At 44.5% G+C, this 21,673-nt stretch overlaps 1 protein-coding gene across 3 annotated transcripts in view; it reads right to left on the bottom strand.

Moving 5' to 3' along the window:
- Nucleotides 1–2,654: 2,654 nt before the first annotated feature.
- PTBP1 (polypyrimidine tract binding protein 1) overlaps nucleotides 2,655–21,673 on the bottom strand; it is a 30,810-nt gene continuing 11,791 nt past the window's right edge. For all 3 annotated transcript variants that reach the window (XM_063357786.1, XM_063357785.1, XM_063357787.1), the window contains 13 exons: nucleotides 17,554–17,629; nucleotides 16,367–16,539; nucleotides 15,187–15,333; nucleotides 13,793–13,963; nucleotides 12,934–13,044; nucleotides 12,405–12,579; nucleotides 11,711–11,788; nucleotides 10,276–10,424; nucleotides 7,521–7,554; nucleotides 6,922–7,014; nucleotides 6,327–6,543; nucleotides 5,994–6,071; nucleotides 2,655–5,802 (listed from right to left, as the gene is read on the bottom strand). In XM_063357786.1, the coding sequence (XP_063213856.1) occupies nucleotides 5,670–5,802; nucleotides 5,994–6,071; nucleotides 6,327–6,543; nucleotides 6,922–7,014; nucleotides 7,521–7,554; nucleotides 10,276–10,424; nucleotides 11,711–11,788; nucleotides 12,405–12,579; nucleotides 12,934–13,044; nucleotides 13,793–13,963; nucleotides 15,187–15,333; nucleotides 16,367–16,539; nucleotides 17,554–17,578 (1,584 nt within the window). In that variant the 5' untranslated portion in view covers nucleotides 17,579–17,629 and the 3' untranslated portion in view covers nucleotides 2,655–5,669. The remainder of the gene's footprint in view (nucleotides 5,803–5,993; nucleotides 6,072–6,326; nucleotides 6,544–6,921; nucleotides 7,015–7,520; nucleotides 7,555–10,275; nucleotides 10,425–11,710; nucleotides 11,789–12,404; nucleotides 12,580–12,933; nucleotides 13,045–13,792; nucleotides 13,964–15,186; nucleotides 15,334–16,366; nucleotides 16,540–17,553; nucleotides 17,630–21,673) is intronic.

Here is a 21,673-nt window from a genome sequence, read left to right on the forward strand (position 1 = left end):
AGCATCATCCTCATCCTCGTCCTCCTCATCCTCCTCCATCCTTCTCCCCCCGGCCCCGCCCAAGGCCGCAGGAATCAGTGACAGGGTCCCAAGGGGCTGCCAGACCCCCCCTCCACCTGCCGTGGGCAGGTCCCTGACCCCCCCGCCGTGAACCGGGAGAAGTGACAAGGGGCTCAGCCCTGGTACAGGCACCGTTCCCCCCTCCCAGCCAGGGCCACCTGCTTTGGGACCCCCGCTCCGGCTGCGGGGAGGGGGGGGCGGTGAGAGCAGAGCTCCCCTCATTAACCAAACTCCTGTTGCTAATTGCTCCTGGAAGGCTGGACACAAACACCGCTCCCCTCCCCGTTCGCAAAATGCCGCCGCGGGTGGAAGGGACGGCAGCGGCGCTGGGCAGGGACCTGGAGGGGATTCGCGTCCCTGAGCCAGGGGCTTCGGTGCCGCTGCTGCTCCACAGCCGCCCCACGGCACCGGCTTCGACACCCCGCAACCGCGCCGGGGAGAGCGTCGGCGCTGGGGGTGCAGCCCCTGGGGTGCCTCCTCCCTCCCCATACCGCACCGGGGGTACCGTTAAGCACATGCTGGTTTATGGAGGGGTGCTCAGAAGCACCCGCAGAGGGGCACCCAGGCAGGGAGCAGCAGGGGTGGGGGGGGCTGGCAGCAAATCCGTGTTCTGCACCCAGAGACGCTGAGGCCGCGCGGAAGGACGGGCCTTTCCGAGGGCGGTTATTCTGCCGTGAGCTGCTTCCCCCTGCTCTGGGCAGGGCGTTGTGCGGAAGAGCCGTTGGATGGGGAGCTGGTGAGACCGGCGTATTCCCGCTGAAAGCAACCCGGGTTTCCCCAAGTCAGCGTTTCCCCTGAAATGTTCCCCGCGCTGTGGCCGAGGTGTCCCGGTCACGGGCCCAGGCAGGACCGGGCTCCGCAGTGCTGAGCAGACACGGGCAGGGCAGCACCGCGGGGCTCTGCCCCAGCCCTGCCCTCCTCATGGGGGGCTGGGGACACCCCACCACTGGGGACACCCTGCCCCGGTGCCACCCTGACCCCCCCCATCCCGGGGGTCTCTGCCCTGGGAAGGGAGGGGACAGCGGAGCCATGGGCAGGATCCAACCTCCCGCCAGGGAACTGCCGCCGTTTCCATGGCGACCCAGCCCATCACATCCCATCGATATGGGCTTCGCCGGCAGCCAGGGCTGGGAGAACATAATTACTGCACCAGGCTGCTAATTAGCAATTCATTACTTGTCAGAGAGGGACAAGGCTGGGCACAGGGACCCCCCCCTCGCTGGGCCAGGGGCCTCGCGCCTTCCGCAGGGCTCCATCGTCCGCTCTCCCGCCCCCATGCCCGGGCTCCACCGGGAGCAGGAACAAAGGCAGAAGTCGGTGCCCGCAGCTTCACCCAGGGACCTGCCAGGACACGGATGGACACTGGCCACGCTCTGCAGCTCAGGTCACCTCCCTGGGACATCGGGTCACAACAACCTTCCCGGCATCTAGGAAGAGATCGGGTCACAACAACCTCATCTGGGAAACCAGACGGGCACAGAGATGGCGGTTTGCACAGCCGTTGCCATCGCTCGCTGGCAAGCCTGGCACAGGAGAACGCGCTGGGCCGAACCAGGAGCGATTAACGCTCATTGGCATGGGGCTGTTCCAAATCCTCTCACGCTTGCAAGGAACAGCCGTGTCAGGAGCCCCGGCCCCCCCAGGAGAGCTGCCATGAAATCACCCATGAAATCAGCTGCTGTTTGGTGCCCCTGCACAGAGGGGACAGCAAGAGCTCAGGACATTGCTCCCTTCTACCCGAGAAGATGGGGTGCCTGCCCGCTGGTGCTACAGGATGGCACCGGGGGTGCCTGCACCCCCCCTTTCTGCTCCAGCTCCCAGCACAGCGCACTGGCCACCACAGCCCAGGATGGGCTTCGGGGGAATCCCATCTCCCCCCTGCTCCACCGCTTCCCCAGAGACAAAGCTTTGGGAGTTCCACATCCCCAAGCCCGGCTCTGCCCCCAGGAGCCCAAGCACGCTCCGAGGGCTCCAGGCCTGCACCAGGGACTCTCCGAAAGGAGTTTTCGGCCATGCTGAGCTGGCTGGTGAGAAACCAAAGCTCTGTGACAAGCCCCGCTCCCCAGGGAGCAGAGGGACACACCGCTGTGCCCCACAGGGGGTTCTCGCACAGAGCAGCCCCCCCGGAACCGAAGCCATCCCTCGTCCCGCTCTGCAGGAGCCTCAGCTCCAGCTGGCCAGAGCTTCACCACAGCTACAGCGCAACACTACAGAGAGAATCACGGATTTGACTGGAAAGTGGGTTATTTCATGGGTATTAGCTAGAATATATGGAAAGTTTAGGAACATGAAGTAAAAAAAATAAATAAATAAAAAGTGTTGGAGTGTGACACAGGCAGAGCATCAGTGAAGGCCCCACAGCCTCATACCTCTGAACTCACCGCGGCACCCAAAGGCTGGAGGGGGGACGGATGCGGGTGACAGCCCCCCGCCCCGGGCTCACCACCCCTCACCGCACAGCAGGGCCAAACTGCCAGCCCAGAGGTATGTGAGGAGTCGAAAGTTATATAAAATGAGGCAGCTGAAATTACATTAGAAGGAAAAAAAAAATCAGAAGCAAAATAGGCACAATAAAAAGATAGGAAAATCAGAAGCAAAGAATACAGAAGAAATTTATTGAAAGCACAAGTACAGACTGGCCAATAACTGCTTTCTACAATCTGAACAGTAAATAATGGAGCTACAGAAAGGTACAAAGGTTGTTATAAAATAGTTTTAATTTCATTTCTTTTTGCATTACAAACATTCTTTGAAAGAGGCAATGGAATTCTGATGTTGTGTATGCTTACCCTCCCCACCCCACCTTCCACAATACTGAACCTGTAATAGCTGTTATCAAAATATACAATACATCTGTTCACCATAAAAAACTGGGTTTTGCTGCCCCCTCATGTCTTACAACAGGTATAAAAAAATTATAAATATGTACACCCTTTTTGTTACTCACATTCTTTACATGCAAACACAGGGATCCAAAGGAAAAAACCCACAATCGCCTGGGTTCCGGGGTTACCTCACTTCATTTGCTTGCATTTTGCAAAAAAAAAAAAATCTAAAGAGCCTGTGGGTTGACCAAATCAGTGTTAAAGGCCACCGGACAGGTTTCATTCCAACAAGCCTCCTCCCAGGAGCTGGGCTGAGGCTGACAGAACGCACTGAAGGTTACACCACCGCTGTTCCGCTTGGGTTGCGGGGACGCTCCGGGGTGGATGGAGCCCGTGCTCCACCCCCCCTGCAGGAGGAACCCTTTTGCCACTTCAGGAGGAAGGGACACGAGCTAATTAGCTCCCACAACTACCACCAAGACACCAGAATTCGCCCTCCTGAATGCGAGATGCTGGCAAGGAAACCTGGAGCTTCCCAGAGAGGAGATCTCAAGGCTCCATTAACAGGCTCGCTCGGATTTCGAGGCAACCGAAACCAGCATCCGCTCCCAGGCTGAGCTCTCCCAGCGCACCGCCTGCAGTGAAGGTGTTTCACACTCCTCAGCCACAAGCGGAAGACTACGGCAGACAAGGATTCCCCATCTCACACCAGCAACCCAAGCTGAACCCCCACTCAGCCGCCACACGCTCCTCCAGCATAATTCACATCCTCGAGAGTCCAGGGAGGAAACTAAGAAAAGTTAAGACTTTTCCAAACACTCAGTGCTAGGCAAGTCAAGAGCTCCCACACTAAGCAAGGAAATCATAACTTGCAACACTAAGACAATTAAAAAACAAACTTTGGTCCACAATTTGCAGAAAAACCCTGAAAAAAAGTACAAGATTCTTGTTATTTTGCATCCGAACAGGTTGCAGGTTAGAGGGAAATGTAAGGCAACATCGGATTACACAAAATAGAAGGCAGAATGGCCTGGGAAAGAGTTGTAAGCCAGAAAAAAAAATAATAATAAAATGGTTGTATCATTGGGAAAAAACGATCTGCTGCATTCTACTTTTAATAAGTTCCCTTCCTATAACTTAGAAGATCTGGGCTTATAGGTTAAAAAGGTAAAAACTTTAGCCTGGGTCCTTTTTCTTAAATTCACAAGCTATCTGTGGCTTGTTATCTCAAACACTTTGCTTTTAAAAAGAAAAAATCTGCTTTGCTTAACACGTTTTATCGATTTCATTACATTACTCATCCTCAGTCATGACCTCAGCCTGATAACTAAATTCCTGCCCTACAGTTTCAATTACAAAAAAAAAAAATAAGAAAGTACAGTATACAAGGGTAATACCACAAAGGAGTAAATTTAGATTATGTTTATACCATCTTATCATTCTATAAAAGGTACTTAAACTATTTCTTTTGCATATAAAGAGATTAGAATATTTGGTCAACTGGAAATATTGCTAGGCACAGATGACAGCAACGGCATCAAAAAGTATAATACAAGAATTAAAACAAAAAGCTCAAACGCTGAAGACATGCTATAAGAATGATGGCAGAGCTACATTGGTCTTGTTAATCTCAAATTAGGGGCACGAAGGTGACTCACATGAACACCTTTCTAAATGTGGGATATCCAATAATTCTTCAAATCCTAGCCAAGTATTTAGATATATATATATACACACACACGATTTCGACAAACTCGTAATGATTCGTCTTCACAAGTGTCCAACAGTGGTTAAATTTCATCTCCTGATCAATGCTCTTGTGAAGGGCAGAGCCCGGGGACTCGCTGGTGACAATGGAATGATTTGGTTTGGGAACGTTTCCCCACCCAGACCTTTCCGCTTGGTCTGAATGTTACGGACAAAGGATCTTAAATAACTCCCACTTGCTGTTTGCAGATGGCGATAAAACCACGAGCGGATTGGAAAGTGGCATGAAGAGACACGACACTATGCAGGTTGCGACATTTCACGGACAGTGGGATACAACTGCCTGAAGAGTCAAAGCCCAATATTTTCTTTATCCACTTTGCCAGCTCCACTTGTCCTTCCCCACCGCGAGCCGGGCAGTCAGCCAGAGCTCACCGCTTTCCCCTCAACTCTCCCATCCACTCCCTGCAGCTCCGATGTTTTCCCCAAAGAAGTAAAAAGGTTTAAGGCACAGGACAGCAGATGCACAGTTAAGGTAGGATCAATGCAACTTAATGTTTGTGCTGGGCGAGTTGGGAGCTCCTATACACCATGCATTTTGCAAAATCCTGACTCAAAAGGCGCTAAAGTGAATTTACACAGTGGTTTTAGGTCTTTCAAGGCATGGATGGGTAAAGAAAATAAAAAAGGCATCAATGTGAAACCTGATAAACTTGTTAGGATCTGCGTTTTGGGGGAGAAGGAGCAGGAGGGGAGGGGAATTTCCCAGAGCAGGTTCCAAAGTGTAAACTTTAACTTGTGATTTTTATTTGAACAGTCAAGATTGTTACCCATCACCGCAAGGTTAGCAATATGAATTAGATTTAATTATTATTTTTTTTTTAAAAACCGGTAAACTGATTTCTCTTTAAAAAAATAAAATCTCTGGTCTTTTAAGGTCACTTCAGCTGCATTTTTAAAGTGGCTTTTTTTCTGGAATGATGGAAGTTGAAACCCTCGTGTTCAGCCTTTCAAAGGTCAAGGCTGAACCCAAGAGGTTTTAAGTCAAGTCCATTTTGTCTCACGCCTTCCAAAGCTCTAAATGGTGGACTTCGAGAAGGACACACGCAGGTGATGGTTCTCACCCAGGTCATGATTATGGAGCTCAATGAGCGATTGAATGGCTTCTTCCACAGAGCCCATCTGGATCAGAGCCATTTTACGGTCCTTCCTGACAAGACACAAGTTTCAGACACATTCAGTACCTCCACGTGCAGAGTTTCCCTGACTCAGTGCAAGTTTTCTTATCTAGCACTCAACAAGGCAGCAGAAAGTTAACCACCCGGGTAATTGCAATACACTTCTACCCTTCGCAAGCTGAAAAGCCCAGTGTAAGGACAGGACGTAAGAGAAAACACTTACTGGAAGAATTTGAATCCTTTCACCATCCCACCATTGGTTGAAAATAACATCTTAAGGTCTTCTTCAGTTATTGAAGGTCTGAAACAAATAGTTTTTGCAGTCAAACGTACATTGACGGACCAAATTAATCTCTAAACACCAACTCTCATTAGAGCTTTTTCTAAATTCTCTACCAGTAGTTTCTTGGACTGGGAAAGGCTATGAGGAAGAGGAGGAAGATGGGCAAGCCTTCCTCCTGCTAGCAGCAAAAAGCTGACCGTTATTTACTCACACACTAAAATTGCAAACGTTTTTATACTCAGCCACATAGGAACTCTCCAGGCAGGTACTTACGGAATATTGGAGAGATGAAGAGTGGCAGACGGGGGAAAGATGTTTTGGAAATTTTTGGAGCCTGGTTTCTTGAAACGATGTAGAGGAGAATTTCCATAATCCTTAGTCAGACCTTGGTCCTCCTGTCCCTCGCGGGGAAGCTGCACTGTGTGGTGCTTGGATAATGTTATACGGATTGGCTTCCCGTGAAGCTTCTGGCCATTTAAATGGCTCATGGCTGCAAGGGTTAGAGACAGCACTGACCACAGCGGTATTTCACAGTTCTCTCCAGACATGCAAGTCAAAGCTAGAACTTCATTCTACTTCTTCCCTATGCAGATGCCACATCCTCCAGGAACTGCGTGACAGCCATAGTCACTCTGCCTCACTGTATCGGTTATGCTATTTCCCCTCTAGATTATCTCGCACAAACAAACCATACCTTCTCCAGAGCTGCCCCAAATCCATACTACATACGCAGGCAGACAATTAAGGGCATGGAAACATTCAGGTTTTGGGTCTTTTTTTTGGAAGAGAAGAAAGTACTGATATTAAAGCTTTAATTAGCCATTAGGTCTCTTAGCGCTAAGTGTCTCGTACTTTTAAGCTTGCTTACCAAGCTGGGCCTGGTTCCCATCAGCCATCTGAACTAGGGCATTCTCTTTCTTATTAAATAAAATCTTCACCCTCTGCACATCACCATAGACTCCTTCAGAAAGTGAGGAAACAAGAACAGTCTCAGGTAATGGAAAAAATGAAGTTGCATTCAACTTAATATTAGCTATTAGCTAATCAATCCAACAGCAAAAACATTCATTCACAACCAGAACTGATCTCATTCCAACCATGGTTACTTATTCTGCTCTAATTAGGGGAAATTCTTATATAGCAGAATAATAATGGAACAATACATTAAAGAAAAGATACTGGGTTTCAGCAAAAAGCAAAAATCTTACTGCCAGAAGACTGGACAATTTAGCATGCTATCACAATTTAAAACTCTTATAAAAAGACATGCAAAGCAATAAACCATGCATAACTGAACATAAAATAAAGGCAAACTAAATTAAATAGCAAACTAAGTAAACAATGTAAAAATGAAATTATGCATTCAAAAAAATGGCAAACTGCAAACTGTACATTTTTGAAGTATCAAAAAAAGTAATCTCAAATAAATGAAAAACAAGGTAATAAAAAGTGTGAATAATAACATACCGAAAAGAATAAAGAGGCATTGGGGTGTAACTCTCTTTAGAGAACAGCAGAGCAAGGCAGCGGAGGGACAGGGAAGAGGTAAGGAATCGAAGGGGAGAGCGAGGTTGCACAAATCGTCCACAACGAGGAAGGGCAGAGTCCCCGCAGGAAATGGCGAAATTGGTTGATGGATGATGAAGTTTTCAAGATGGTTAATATTGAAGGGCAGGTTGGTTTCCGAAGAGCAGGGTTTTTTTTTTTTTTTGGAAGGGGAATGTTTTTATTTTTTGTTTCAAGCAACAACAGGAAGCAGAAGTACCGTGCAGTCAGTTGGCAAAGAAATTCCGGATCAGGGGAAGAAAAAAAATTCAGGGATGGGGAGAAAAGAAAAAAGTAGCAAAAAACACAGGTCAGTAAATACATAAGGAAATATGTAGTGTTCCATCAGTCAGATTTATAGAATTCTACATACAATAACTTGTTTACAGAAACAGTTAATAGGTTTTACCTAGTGGAACACAATGATAAAGAAAAGGCATTTTTACTTAAGATATACAAAGAAGTAAGAGACAGTATCACAACAGAGTGACTTCTACAGGCTTTAATACAGAATTTAATTGCAGTGATATTCCCTAAAATTTGACTAAAAAAAAAATATTTTCTCGGATTACAAGTATTTCTTAGAAGAAATGACTTCATGGATCAAGTCAAAACCACAGCTGTATTGGTTGCTTTAGGACCAGCGACTACTGGAAGCAATCCACATTGCACACTCAGCTGTAACAAAACGAGAGAAGTCCAATTTAGATACCAACCACTGCCTTTAAAGCAAGAGTTATCTGGATGAGCAGCTGTACCACTACAAAAAAACCCTCGAAGGTCTGCTAGAAGCACTTGGTAGAAAGGAACTTGGTACCTCACTTGCAACAGAGGTCTATTCCTTTCCACCTCCGTGGCTTGGCCTCTTCATGCAGAAACCCCAAACTGCTGTTCCTTAGGCCAGAAAGGCAGGAAAAGCACCTCTGCTCCCAGTGACAGCACTAACTTCGCACCCAGCCAAGGGTCTGCATTCGAAGTCAAAGCAAGCTGAGACATGCAGACTTCCTCCAGTCATCGTGAAAAGGGAAAATATGCAGTAATGTCGATTCCCACAACTCTGATTCAGAAAAAAAAAAGCCTTATGCATTAGTGCAGAGTAGTCACTCCAGAGAAATACTGTCTCTTAACTAACTGGTTGTGGCACAGGTAAGTTTCTACAACACTGATTATACAGGCAATGGAAAAAGTTTCAGGTCTGTTAGTTCACAGCTTCAGTACAAGTATCAAAGTCTCTCTAGCCCAAAGATAAGCTGGATGGATAGTGAAGAGCTCATCAAAAAAATACAAGGCATGAAATAACTGCTTGCTCCTACTTAACCAAGAGCTGTGCAACACCATTCAGCCACTGCTCCGAGCGCTGGGAACACATGCAAATATAACAGGTCCAGCACAGTCCTTTGGCCTGTCACTGCCACCCAGACAACGCAAAGTCATCCCAAGAAACACACACTTGACAGTATTACGCTGATCAAGAGTAATGATGGCAGCTCTTAAGGCTTAAGACTGTTTGTTATCTGAACAGCAAGTCGTGGGACCAAGCCAGAGATGACACAGTTCATGGAATGGCAGAGCAGTTCCTAGGTAGAAAGAGCAACTCATCCCATCCAAAGCTGTATCACAGTCCCTGCCATTATTTCATGCCCTGGAGAAAACAGTAATGACAGGTAAAAAGAGTAGTCTGAAATACTGATCCAATCGGTTCGTCTCATCAAGAGTTAAATATTTTGATCATTCATCACATCCAGGCTTCCCCTTTGATGCAAAAGAGGTTTTGTGGTTACTCTGACATTGCTGGTAAGTTTTATAGCTTTGCAAAGTAGTATTAACTTGTGTGCACAGTCCCACCAGTAAGAGTGTTTTTCAGCAGAGACTCATCATACTCTACTGCACACACTGGAAGATTCTACACTTTCAATCCAACAAAGAGCCAAAAGCTGACCAAAGAAAAATCCAAGATACCCGTATCAAATCTCTTATGATGCTCTCTTTCATTAAAGAAGACTTTTGTTCAAATATGACTTTATTTTTAAAGAAACCCCAATATTTCAACTCACTAAGTTAAGTAGAATTGAAAATGTAAACTGTGAGCTGTTAAGGGGTTTAGCTAAGAAAAAACTTCCAGGAATCTTGGAAAGGGAAAATGTGCAAGCACATGGCAGAGGAAATACTGCACAGGTACAAGGTCAAGCTGGCAGGGGTCCAGACACTACACAGAAAGAGCAAAGGTCAGGACAAACTCTCTCTGCAGTTCTGAATTAATGTTATTGAAAACTAGAACATGCTACGGGAAAGAAAGAATGGAATTGACTATTCTGTGACCCAAATGACACTATTCCATGGAATGGCAGGGAGACTCCAAATAAAAGAGGGAGCAAGGGACAGCCATTGTAGTCTTTATGGGACAAGAGCAGGCAGGCAGCATCCTTGGCTTTGAACCAAAGAAGAGCAACATTTTAATTTGCTATGGATTTTCTCATTTCCCTTCAGCAACTAGAGTACTGATCTGCTTTGAGTTTTAGAGTCGGCAGAGCACGTCATCTGCTTTTCTAGTTTTGCCGTTTCCTTTAGGATACAGTAGGATTTCACTTTCAATGAGTTTCAGCACAATCTGTGTTCAGAAAGTGAAAGCAGAGGTAACAGGAAGGAGAAAAAAAAGTAAAGTTAGGACTCCACTAACCTCAGGATTCAGATTGCTAACCAGCAGAACAGAGTTCCCTGCCCCAGTGAGGCCGGGAATGGCAATCCGTCCTGCTGCAGCCGCTGCAGCTGCTGCTGATGGGATAGCCAAAGGAGCTAGTGCTCCATGAACATTTGGAACTGTCAGGCCTGGAAATTAAAGAATATTAACCAGTAAAGAAATTAACAGCACGTACTCTAGTGTATTTGCTGCACCAGAAGGGAGAACAGCACACCTTCTGTAACATGCAAGTAACCATTCAAAACACAGTGACCATGTATTCTAGGAGCAATAGGAGCCTCCAATTCTGGTGCCGCAGGAAATGTCATCATTCCTAATCGTATTTGCTCTTGCAGTGCCTGGTGCTGAACAGGTGCCTCTCAGCACTATCTTGTTGACTACAATATTTTGCATGTGTCACAAGAAGCGGAATCAGCACAAAGCCTCAGCTCTGTTGGTGCAGGAAAGGTATCACAAACGGTGCATTTGTAAGGGTCTTTCCAACCAGTGCATGCCAAAAACGCTTTGTTCTTTAACCATGCATGTAACAGTCAGACATACACTGCCATCGGCTCATCTCGAGTCCAGAAACATTACCATTTTATTTACAGGCATCTCTAGGTTGCTAACTGTAGCAGCTGGCACCTCACCCTGTTATAGCCCTCCATAGGGAAGAGCTTTAGAGTTCAACCCAAAATTGCTAGGAATCAGTTAAACTACTTCTCAAAGCGGCATTGTCTATGTCCCCAACAGGCCAGGACACTGACAGTACATCAACGGTTCACCAGTTTGATCTGTGCTTGTTTGTCATAAGCAAAGAAATTCCATCCAGTTACAAGAAAGTCAACATAGCTTGGTATGCTATGAAAAACAAAGCAAAAATTGTTTAGTCTAGCACTCCAGTGAGTATATTTAGCACCTAAACCTAAGCCTTTTATCTCAGACAGTGAGATATTTCTGTAAGTAGCAATAATTTGTTACCTGCAACATGAGCTGCAAACTTCACAGTGCAACTATAACACTGTATGTAATTAGGTTCCCGTTTAAACACTAGCTTTACTCAAAATATTTAGGAAAAAAATGGACAAAGATTCCTTGCTTTTGACCACGTTTACAGCAGTCAAAGCAAGTTCCCAACCTCTGCAGCCACTTGAAGAAATTTGAAATATAAAAAAAATTGACCTCCTTCCCCATCTCCCCCAATTATTTTCAGTACTGCCTTTTCTATTCTCTCCCATCCTGCTACTTATTTTCCTTGTCACTGGGATACTGCCTAGCCAGAGGTGCTACAGCTGCACACTTGCATTCCTAGTTGAGATTATGTACTGAAACATCATTCTAACCCCAACAAAAATATCACTACTTAGCTTTAAAACACCAAGATGCTTCAGCAACAGAAAACCCATATAAAATTTCAACTTACGAAATACAGTACCTGCAGCCTGAGGAATTGCAAAGGTAGGAGGAAAGCCAGCTCCCGCATACGGAGAAGCGGAGATTATTCCCGGGGCACCTGAGAAAGGTATACACATTATACAGAGACAGTCAACAGCAAGACAACTCTAGACTTAGCTGGAATGCCATGATCTGCCCTTCAACATAAGCATTTAGTTGAAAGCTAAACCCTAAAACACAAATAGTAATTCAAAAATGCCTCTACTGTAACACTGAACTCTAAGTAGTTACAAAAACCATTCTTCCTCCAACTCCGCTGTTCTGAAACAGCCATTAGGATAGAGCTGTTGACCAGAACACAAGCCAGTAGCTCCTGCAACTGTTTAACCACAACACAGTTTTCAAAGTATAGGTTACAACACCCCAAATCATCCCCAAGTCCATACTGTGGGCAAAACAGCAGATGGCACTAGAAGCACAGACAGATTGAAAACCTTAAACAGTCCTCACCCAAATGGAGAGGAGCCTTCAAAGCAGCAGCACACACCCACACCCATATGTTCCTACTAGTATTTTGCACCAGTCCAATTCAGTGGTTCTCAAATTTTCCTCTTTAGTCACACCGTATTCCAAAATTTCGGTGACCAAACACTCTAGAATCGTGCCCCCTCCCTTTCCCCATCTGACACACACATCAGTCACATCTGTCCTGCTCCCACTGGAAGAATTCTCACCAAAAGCAGCTGCCATTGTCTGATCAAGAGCGGGCTGGTTATCCCCAGAAGGTAGGTCTGGTCGTGTATAATCTCTGCTCTTATCGTTATTGTATTTTACATTGAGGCTTGTGAGCTTTGAGAAATCTATGCGCAGCGTACAACAGGCATTGTAGATATTCTGTCCATCTAAAGACTGCAAGGAAACAAACCATTCTTCATCCAAGATGCATTTAACTAACATCACAGGAACAGATCTCTGAAGAGAGAAGGTGTTACACCATCCCAGGTACCAGGGTGTATCTGCAGATGGAGCCAGTGTCTTGCTTTGTGTAGAGAAAACACCGCTTTGTTTGAGCCCCTTCAGCACCCACCCGAGTTACTCGCACTGCTCTTGGTGGGGAAATGCCCTCCCGCTCCCACACGTGATCTGCCATGAGGGCAACGCTCACGTAAACCAAATACTTTCTAACACTGACCCTAGATTAATAAAAGCCAGCCTAAAAGCTAAAATAATTCAGGTGTTTAGCACTGCAGGCATACTACTCACCAGTTTGGCATGCTGAGCACTCACTGGGTCAGCATATTGTAACAGGGCCTGAAATTGGTTGTTCTTCGTGAATGTGATTATTTTCAAGACTGTACCAAATTTGGAAAAAATCTGCAAGATAATATTTGCATATATCATTATCTCATTTCATATTGATTATTAGAAGCAGAGACAACAGAAGTTATACTTTCACCTTGTTAGCTTTCCAACTCAACAATGTATGGTTTTACCCTACACCGCGGGCGTTGCTTAACTTGCATCGTGGCATGGGACTAGAAAAACAGGGTGACTGAACGGCCCCCTTAATAAAGTTTTTGTTTATTGTGAGTTCTTACACAGGACAATTCACAGACACCTTCACAAACTGGAACTTTCCAAGAATTTCTGGGGTTCTTAAATGCAGTCAAGTTTGCATTTTAAATGTGAAGATTAAGCTAAGCAGCCACAGAGGACAGCAGGAACTTTCCAAATAGGCAACTGCCCAAGTGACTCCTTGACACTGGATTTGCTCCCCCCTACCCTTGCACAACGATGTATAACAGCTACTTCTGCTAAAACCTAAAGAAAACTTGAAGAGCTGTCTTCAAAACAAATGTTTGTCCCATGCACCGTACCAGACTGTAATCCAATTAAAATGGACCAGCAATCAAATCTCTGGAAATTCAAGTCTGGCCAGATCGAGACCAAAAATAGAAGAATCTTGAGTGGGTGTCCAGGTCTCCAGAAGGTAGAAATTTGACAGCCATGTTCAGAACTTGAATTATACAGACACATAGACATTGCAAATACAGCAATTCACTATTTGTTGCTAGCCCTTCCTCCAGGGCAATCGTCAAGAAGTTGTAGCAACATGTTTTACCTGATGCAGAACATCTAGAGTGACAGGATAGAAGAGATTCTCAACAATGATCCTCAGGACAGGGCTCTGGCCAGCCATCGCCATTCCTGCGTCTACTGCTGCAGCAGAGGCTGACAGCGCTAGGTTTCCAGACTGGACAGAATTCACTGCTTGCAGAGCTGCTTGGGCACGCTGCAGAACCAAACATTCTGTTAGACTGACACTCCTGCTTGCAAAAATACACAGTCAGCTTCTCTTGAGCTTCCTATCTGCAAACTACCAGCAGAACTCAACAGTTAGCAGAAAAACAGAAAGCAATTTACTGTTCCTAAGGCAACGATTTTTGCACGTTTTAAACACGGACAATACAGACCACCCCAATCAGTAAGAGCAATGCAAAAAAATACAGACTAAATAAAATATGAAGGACTTATGCTACTGCTAGAACCTTGCCCAGCATCTACCAATGCAGCAAAATTATTCTACTGTTTCAAAAAAAGGAAAAACTAGGCTCTTCTGGGGTGAAACACCATCTCCACAATCCTACAGAAGCTGACAAGACTGAAAGATTAATGCACATCTGCTATGGGGATCCAGGAGTGAAAACTGACTTGCGAGTTCTCCTGCAGAGTCCCCCTCACACATAAAACGTTACGATGTGCTCACTGTTGGGCATCAGATTCTGGCTTTGTTAGATGCACCCAATAGTAGCATTTCATCTGCACAGCACTAGATGCTCTGATCCTGGGGAAAGGCAGCCTGAAAGGTGAGAGGAGGCAAACCAGTGGTACTCGGCAGCCACCCCTGATAAGGAGGCACAAGTAACTTGAACTTCTTTCCAGTGTTCCTGTCCTGAAAGATTGCCAAGAGCAGTTGAGCTGAAAAAGGAACCTTTTTACCCTATGCAGAGCAACCCTGCATGGAAACTCTAGACAGCCCAGACAAGGCCTTAAGAACTGCTGTGTTCAAGGGCTGCCTGCCTCAAAGCCAGCACTTACCAGCACCAGACTGTATTCAACTGCAGACACAAGTTTTGCCCCATCAGAGCTTCGTTTTACATAAATTTTTCCAATATTAGAAAAGAACATCCTAAAGCACTAGATGTTAATCTTGTCTTTTGATACTCTTTCTAACTAAAGAACGCTAAAACACCACTTCTCATGATCTCATAGTCACTATGCATTTTCTTCCCTTGACATTAAGGCAGTTTTAGCAGTCTGCTGAAGCTTTGGATAAAAGCTATTACAGGAGATCTTATTCCACCAGCTAGAAGCTAGTATGCTCTGTTTACCACTCTGATATTAAACCAAATCTCAAAACCTTCCCAGGCCTACACCAGCGGCACAAACCAAAGCATCAGCTGAGAAGTGTCTGTCCCTCCCACCAGGATGACAATGTACAGAACAAGAACTAACTGCTTGGTTTGGAGAGTTGTCTGTCTTAAGCTCCTTGTGGTTGGAGAACTGAATGTAGATGGGCTGGCTCCGCAGGACTGGAGTGACTGTGGTGTAGTAGTTTACCATGGTGTTGGCTGCCTCTTCCGTATTCATTTCTATGAAAGCCTGCGCAGAAGTCAAACCAACATTGACATATTATCAGAGACAACATTAACAGGTGACAACAGCATTATACAACTGATAACCTTAGGAAGAACGTCCGGGTGAATTGTAACTGCATTTGATTTTCACAACCGCGTTTACATGCAAGCTTTTATACACGGAACTGTTTAAGAACCAACTGTGCGCAGAACAAACAAGGATCTTCACTGCCCAGACGGACTTAACGTATATGATGTTTCAGTCTCATCCTAAGATCTCCCTGCCATAGATATTTCGGAACCTGACAGTGACAGAAGCGTCTGCAAGAACCCAAGAATACAGCAATAATCCAGACTCCCCAACTCTTATCATATTTAGCAACTTCCCATACTTCTCTAGAGAGCAGGAAGGCCACTCACTGTTCTGTACCTTCATGGTCTTCTCTACTTCAGAACAAAAAGGTGAGGGACTGTAGCAAGTCATTACATTAAGTACTCGCATATAATCACACCACGCAATGTATCAGAGGCACATTTTCATAATTAAGATTAAAGACATAGTACTTTAAGCGATGATTAAAGTTGGCTTGCTTTTTTACTCCTTAATTTGTAAGACAATTTTAGCTACCAAATTAGTGCACACCTTCTGCGTTACCCAAGAGTGTTTTAGCTGTACCCAGCTAATTTATTGTATCTGTAAAGGTGTCCTTAATACACAAAGTTACACTGGTGGTTACTCAACTGTCAAACCATCTTGAGTGAAAAAGGCCAACTCATGTCACTGCTGTCCAAATAATTTACCTGGTCTGTAATTTAAAAACCAGGCATAATGCTAATTATAAGTGACAACCTATAATTATGGACTTAGCTCCTCGTACAGTCTGAAAATAGTATTTTCTACAGCTCATGGGATAATCATGGAAAAGTAAAATAATAGTATGCAGAAGTTATTGATTCCTAATACATGACAGTTGTTTAAACAACTTGGATCTGGTTTACTGATGACAAACTCATCAAGCCTTTGACATAATCCCTGCTTTCAATTAGGGAGACAATACCTGATTTTTTCCTTTCAACATGAGCAGATTGGTGACCTTGCCAAAAGGTAAGCCCAAAGAAATGACCTCCGCCTCTGTGACGTCACTGGGGAGTTTGCGGACGTGGATTACTCGGGATGGGACCCCAGCACTTCTACTATCGCCTTTGAATTTTTTGCTGTCGTTTCCATTAGCTGTAAAAAGCAAGAGTTACTGCTTATTTGACCGACTTTGAAAGAATATGCACACGCTTACAACTTCTGACATACAGTTTGTGCTCCCCATCCAGTTATTACTCTCGATTACAGAGAAATTCAATAGTTTAATTTAAGTAGAGTCTGAAGACACATGGTTTTACTCATTTCAATTTTTTTTCCCTCCAAATTACATGATGCAAGTGACATAGCTGAATGCCACCGCAATGGAATCAACTCTCCAGTGGCCATTTTACAGCTTGTTTACAGCACACACCCACCCACATTTCTACTTTGTGTAGGTCTGAGCCGCTCACTCAAGATTGCTGCTTGCTTCCTTTTCACTCTGACCGGTATTCTTGGCAATGAAACAGGTTGAAGGGGACATCTTAAAACAAGTGATATTAAACCAAATGACATTAACCCAAATACAAACCAAAACGTAATTTTAGCTCACATGGATTTTACATATGGCAAAGACTGCCAGCAGCACACCAGAGACAGGAGCTGATCCAGTCTGGATCTGGGAGGCCACGTGCAGAACAAGAAGGGACTCAAAAGACAACAGTAGCTCAAAGAAAGACACTTCAAGGCCCTGACCAGCACAGAGGGCAAAGTTCTGGACTGAGCACCCAAGGACACTGTCTCGGGTGGGATTACTAATCTCTAGATGGTGTAAAACTCCCAAATAGCAGCAAACTACTAAACACAGCCAAAATAATCCTACATGAAATTCAAATGTGCTTAAAGTATAACAGTTTACAGCAAAACCTGCACGTTCTAACTTGGTAAAATCATTTTAGCAACTGTTCTGCAAAAATTTTTTTCAATCTACTAACCTTATAAGGGTATAGGGCAGAAGTTCATTATTATTCAGCATTGCCCTACAAAAGGCCTTAGTACCACTAAAAATGCATGGCTTTTAAAATTAAGACTAAGTGGGGAAAAACCAGACCCCCCTCACAGTATTTGCAATACTTATCAATTGCTATTCTTTTTTATAGGCAATATTACCTGCAGAAGAAGAGTTGCTGCTCATGATAAAGGGTCCGTTAGTAACACAAGTAGAGAAAAGCTCGTCAGATCCCCGCTGGAAAAGAAAAGATGAAAGGTAAACTGACAGCATTTTTACTAAACTCTATTCAGGTACTCCTAAAGCAGAACAATTGAAATTAAGGCGTAGAGAAGCTGAACAGAAGCGCAAGTGAAAATATACTGACAGTGGGCAGTGAACCCCACCTCCACCATAAATTAAAGATAACCAAGATCCAATTTAGTAACTGAGTAGCACTATCCAATATCTTTTTTCAGCTAAGCATTAGGAATCTTAAAAGATGAAGCATTGCTGAATTGTCTGAAGCCACTAAATGCAGCGTCGTGCACTGATATTCACATTTTCCTATTGTATCCAACAAAAGGGATTTTGGACTACTCATATCAGACAAGTTTTTCTTTTTTTAGGTTAAGCTAGAACAATACTGTAGTTGATCAGGAACAGCAAAACAGAGAGAGGCCTCCTGGCATTCATCAAGAGGACAGAGATTATTTTACTGGGGGTTACCAGGAGTAAAGAAGTCTTAAGCAAAAGACAAGTTATCAGAAACTGGCCCAAGCTGTTAGTATACGACTTGGCAATTATGAACCAAAGATGTGTATTTTCCAGTTACATGTAGAAGAAGCAACTTGGAGAAACTGAGACCTGAAAGAAATGGATCTCTTCCCCTCCCTACCCCAAAAAGAGGGGGCAAATCAGGAAAGTAAAGCTACTAGTAAAGAGCTACTTTCCAGCAGAAAGAGGTTGACATATAATAATTTAGATTTTAGTACAAAATAATTTGATCACTGGTCTGTTGTTTTCTAGCCACGATCCCCAGAACAGCAGCAACAACTTTTAGGACAACAGTACCATAAAGTCTAGGTTAAATGCACTTAAGTCAAAAGACAGGCTAGCTTCCTGAAGCAGAGAAACCCAAGTACCAGAGGTACAAAAGCCATTGTAATCCCATCCTCTACTGCCTTTGGCACTAGGAGCTGTTCTACAGTAAAGTCAAGGTGGCTACCTACAAACCAAAAAAAGCTGTGAGTAGCACAGCATACCCCAACAACTTGATTCTTTGATTTTTCTTACTGCAGCACTGTACATTTCAACTCTACGGAGGAAGAAAACATTTGACAAAAAATTCTAAAACGAATTTCTACTAGAATTAGACTACCTAAAAAACCAGGTATTGCAGAATTACAGAAATGCATTTGTTCTAGGCTTTTTAGTAGTTGTGGGTATGATTCCTCTATTCACACAAAGTTATTGAATTGCAGGAGCCCAGCACTTCTCCTCCATTCCCTGCAAATAAAGCCAAACGCATCTATGAACAAATTACTGTATGCAATGTATGTGTTTCAATTCATCACAGCATCCCCTGGAAAGTCACCCAAGTTACCTCAACTGACCGAGACTAGTTTAAACCAAGTCGGAAGTATGAAAAATACTACTAAGACAATAGCAAAAACAAATACAAATTACTTCTTAGCATAATCTATACTTCCATACATAATACAGCTTAAAATCAGTATGGCTTAATTTCAAACAAATTACATAGAAGACCTCAAATCCCACTGTAAACTCTGAGCAAATATAATATAAATCGAACACATGAAATCACTTTCCCAGAGTTTTCTACATTACTCTTACACAGAAACGCCACACTAAAACGCTTTCATCAGCAGAGAAAAAGCAGAGAGCTCATCCGTGCCTTGGCTAACTCCCACCCCTCTCAAGGCAAACATACCCCGCTCCACACTGTGGCTACCAGAAATTCTGCCTTCACCATGCCCTAGATCTGGTGGCACCTGCAGAAACAGTATCTGCGCGACAACAAAAGCTCTCTGCTCCAGCAAACAGGTTGGAAAAGTAGGTCACACGAGAGCCCCACAACACCGAATTACAGACACAGGTTTTGGTTTTCTTTTTCTTTCCCCCTCAAATCTTGAATTTCTTGTTTGACTACTCGCTGCTAGCTCTTCAAAGACAGGCTCAAGGACTTTGATGTCCCGAATAGGAGAAATTAGGCCAGGTTCCAAAACCATGGTTCATGGGCTGCTGCTGGTCACCTGCAAGCACTGACCAGGTTCCACAAAGGCTATGGGCACCCAGCGAGGGCTCCTTCTAGCAGGGTGCAGTCATTAGAAATAGGCCTTTTAACAGCTGTTCTAATTAGTACTTGGGTTCCTGAGTACAGTGAGAGGCGAGCTAGTCTGGGAGGCTATTAGACTGTGATCCCATCCTTTTGATGACTCAAATTAATGCATGATTCCAAGGCTAAAAGCCCACCAGTTTACTGTAACAACGCTGCCGTGCTGGGGCTGCTGCAAACACTACAGGTAGGGCTTGGCTTTGTGGCCCAGGATACAACCGGCAGGGATTAACAGAACCACCCACCAGCAAACAAAAGCCCTACCAATGCAGACAATGTTTATTGGCCTCATGAAACCCCTCCCATCGGGCCCTAATGGGCCTTGAACTTTTTAAAAAAGTGTTCTTAAATAAAAATGTGTAAATTTCTGAACATACAGAACTCCAGCACTCCTAGTATAAATCAATGTGTCTGTGCAAGCACACTCAGGCAGCCCTTGCAATCCATCATGGAAACACCAGGAGAACAAGCCGCATATTTGGCTCTCATGGAAGCAACACTAGGAAACTATAAACTGGAAAAACAAACATTTATACTATTATGGAAAGAATTTAAATTCCCTGAATTTAACTTTCCTAATGGCTTGTTTAAAATAAACATTTTCTCACATATTTGAAAATTTACTTGCAGGGCACTTTGACAAGGAATGTTCATTGCTGCTGGTTTCCACATGTCGATGTTTCTTTAATGAAAGAGCAATTTCAAATCCACTCCCCTCTTATCTTGGAGACAGTCTATGCTGCCCGCTGTGACCAGAGCCAGGAGGCAGAGGGGGATGATTGTTCGACATCAAAAGAAGCAGCAGTCAATTTGTAAGCTTCCCAGCTGGAAGTACATGCAAACGAAGAGGGAAGACTGCAGCAGTTGGAAAACTACAATTATTCCAAGGTCTTTTCTCTACACAAGGAAGTTTACAGACAGTACATACACAGTACTGTACAGTTATATCACAATTATTCCACACAGGCTGCCTTTAAAAGACTGGGGCTTTGGAGCGCAAGCCTAGGGGGAGCATACCCAGGGGTTCCACGGCACAAAGCGCGCTGCCAACCTTCCTCCCACGCGGGGAAGTTCCATCAACTACGACTTTTCATCAGCATTTGCCCTCCTTCCGTTACTGTTGGAGCGGATCTCAGATAACCACAAGAAATCTGTATTGACGCTTGCTTTTGGAATGATCTGCCCCGAGGCAAACTGAAAACAAGCGCTCAATGAATCTGCACTGGGTATTGGGAACTCAGGCAAGAGCCTGTATCAATCGTCTGTCTCCACACTTGCAGCAACTGCCAGTATCTCCTTCCAGACTGCAGTGTCTGTTCTTTCTGTACATGTTATCATCTATGAATAAGCTTGAAAACAACGTTATAAACTCAAACGCTCCACACCAAGTATCCTGATTCTGTAGAGCCAGAGGAATCACAGTGAGCCTGGTTTTAAAAGGTCTGGAAGCGTTTCTCACCAACAGTTGGATATTTGGAATTATATTGGAAAAGACAGTGCAAAAGCTATTGATTCTGAAGTATTATATTATTTTATTTAAGTTTAAAGCTTTGCAAATCCAGGGAAGGGGACGAGGCGAGCAAATGGCTGCGTGGGTGCTAGGCTGCTCACCAGCATCAACCCACAACACTACTTTTCTACCTTTTTTATTCTCCAACTACCCCGGGGAGGCCCAGCTGCGCAGTCCTTCGTTCAAAACGCAGTTCTTCAGATTCTGAAGTTCACATCCCTGCTTGCAAGAGGCATTAATTTATGTTGACATTTCTGTTTAGCTAATTCTTTTGCAGCTGGTATTTTTACGATGAGATTAACAGGAGCAACAGCATGCTAGCAGTAACACTGCTCTACAAAAAAATTCTTCATTTGTACTAACAAATCTCCTCTTCCTGTTTACAGAGCGCAAATCCCACTTTGGAAGTTACACTGCCAGACCGTACCTAGGC

Source organism: Chroicocephalus ridibundus, chromosome 22, assembly GCF_963924245.1.
Source record: "Chroicocephalus ridibundus chromosome 22, bChrRid1.1, whole genome shotgun sequence".
Taxonomy (NCBI): Eukaryota; Metazoa; Chordata; class Aves; order Charadriiformes; family Laridae; genus Chroicocephalus; species Chroicocephalus ridibundus.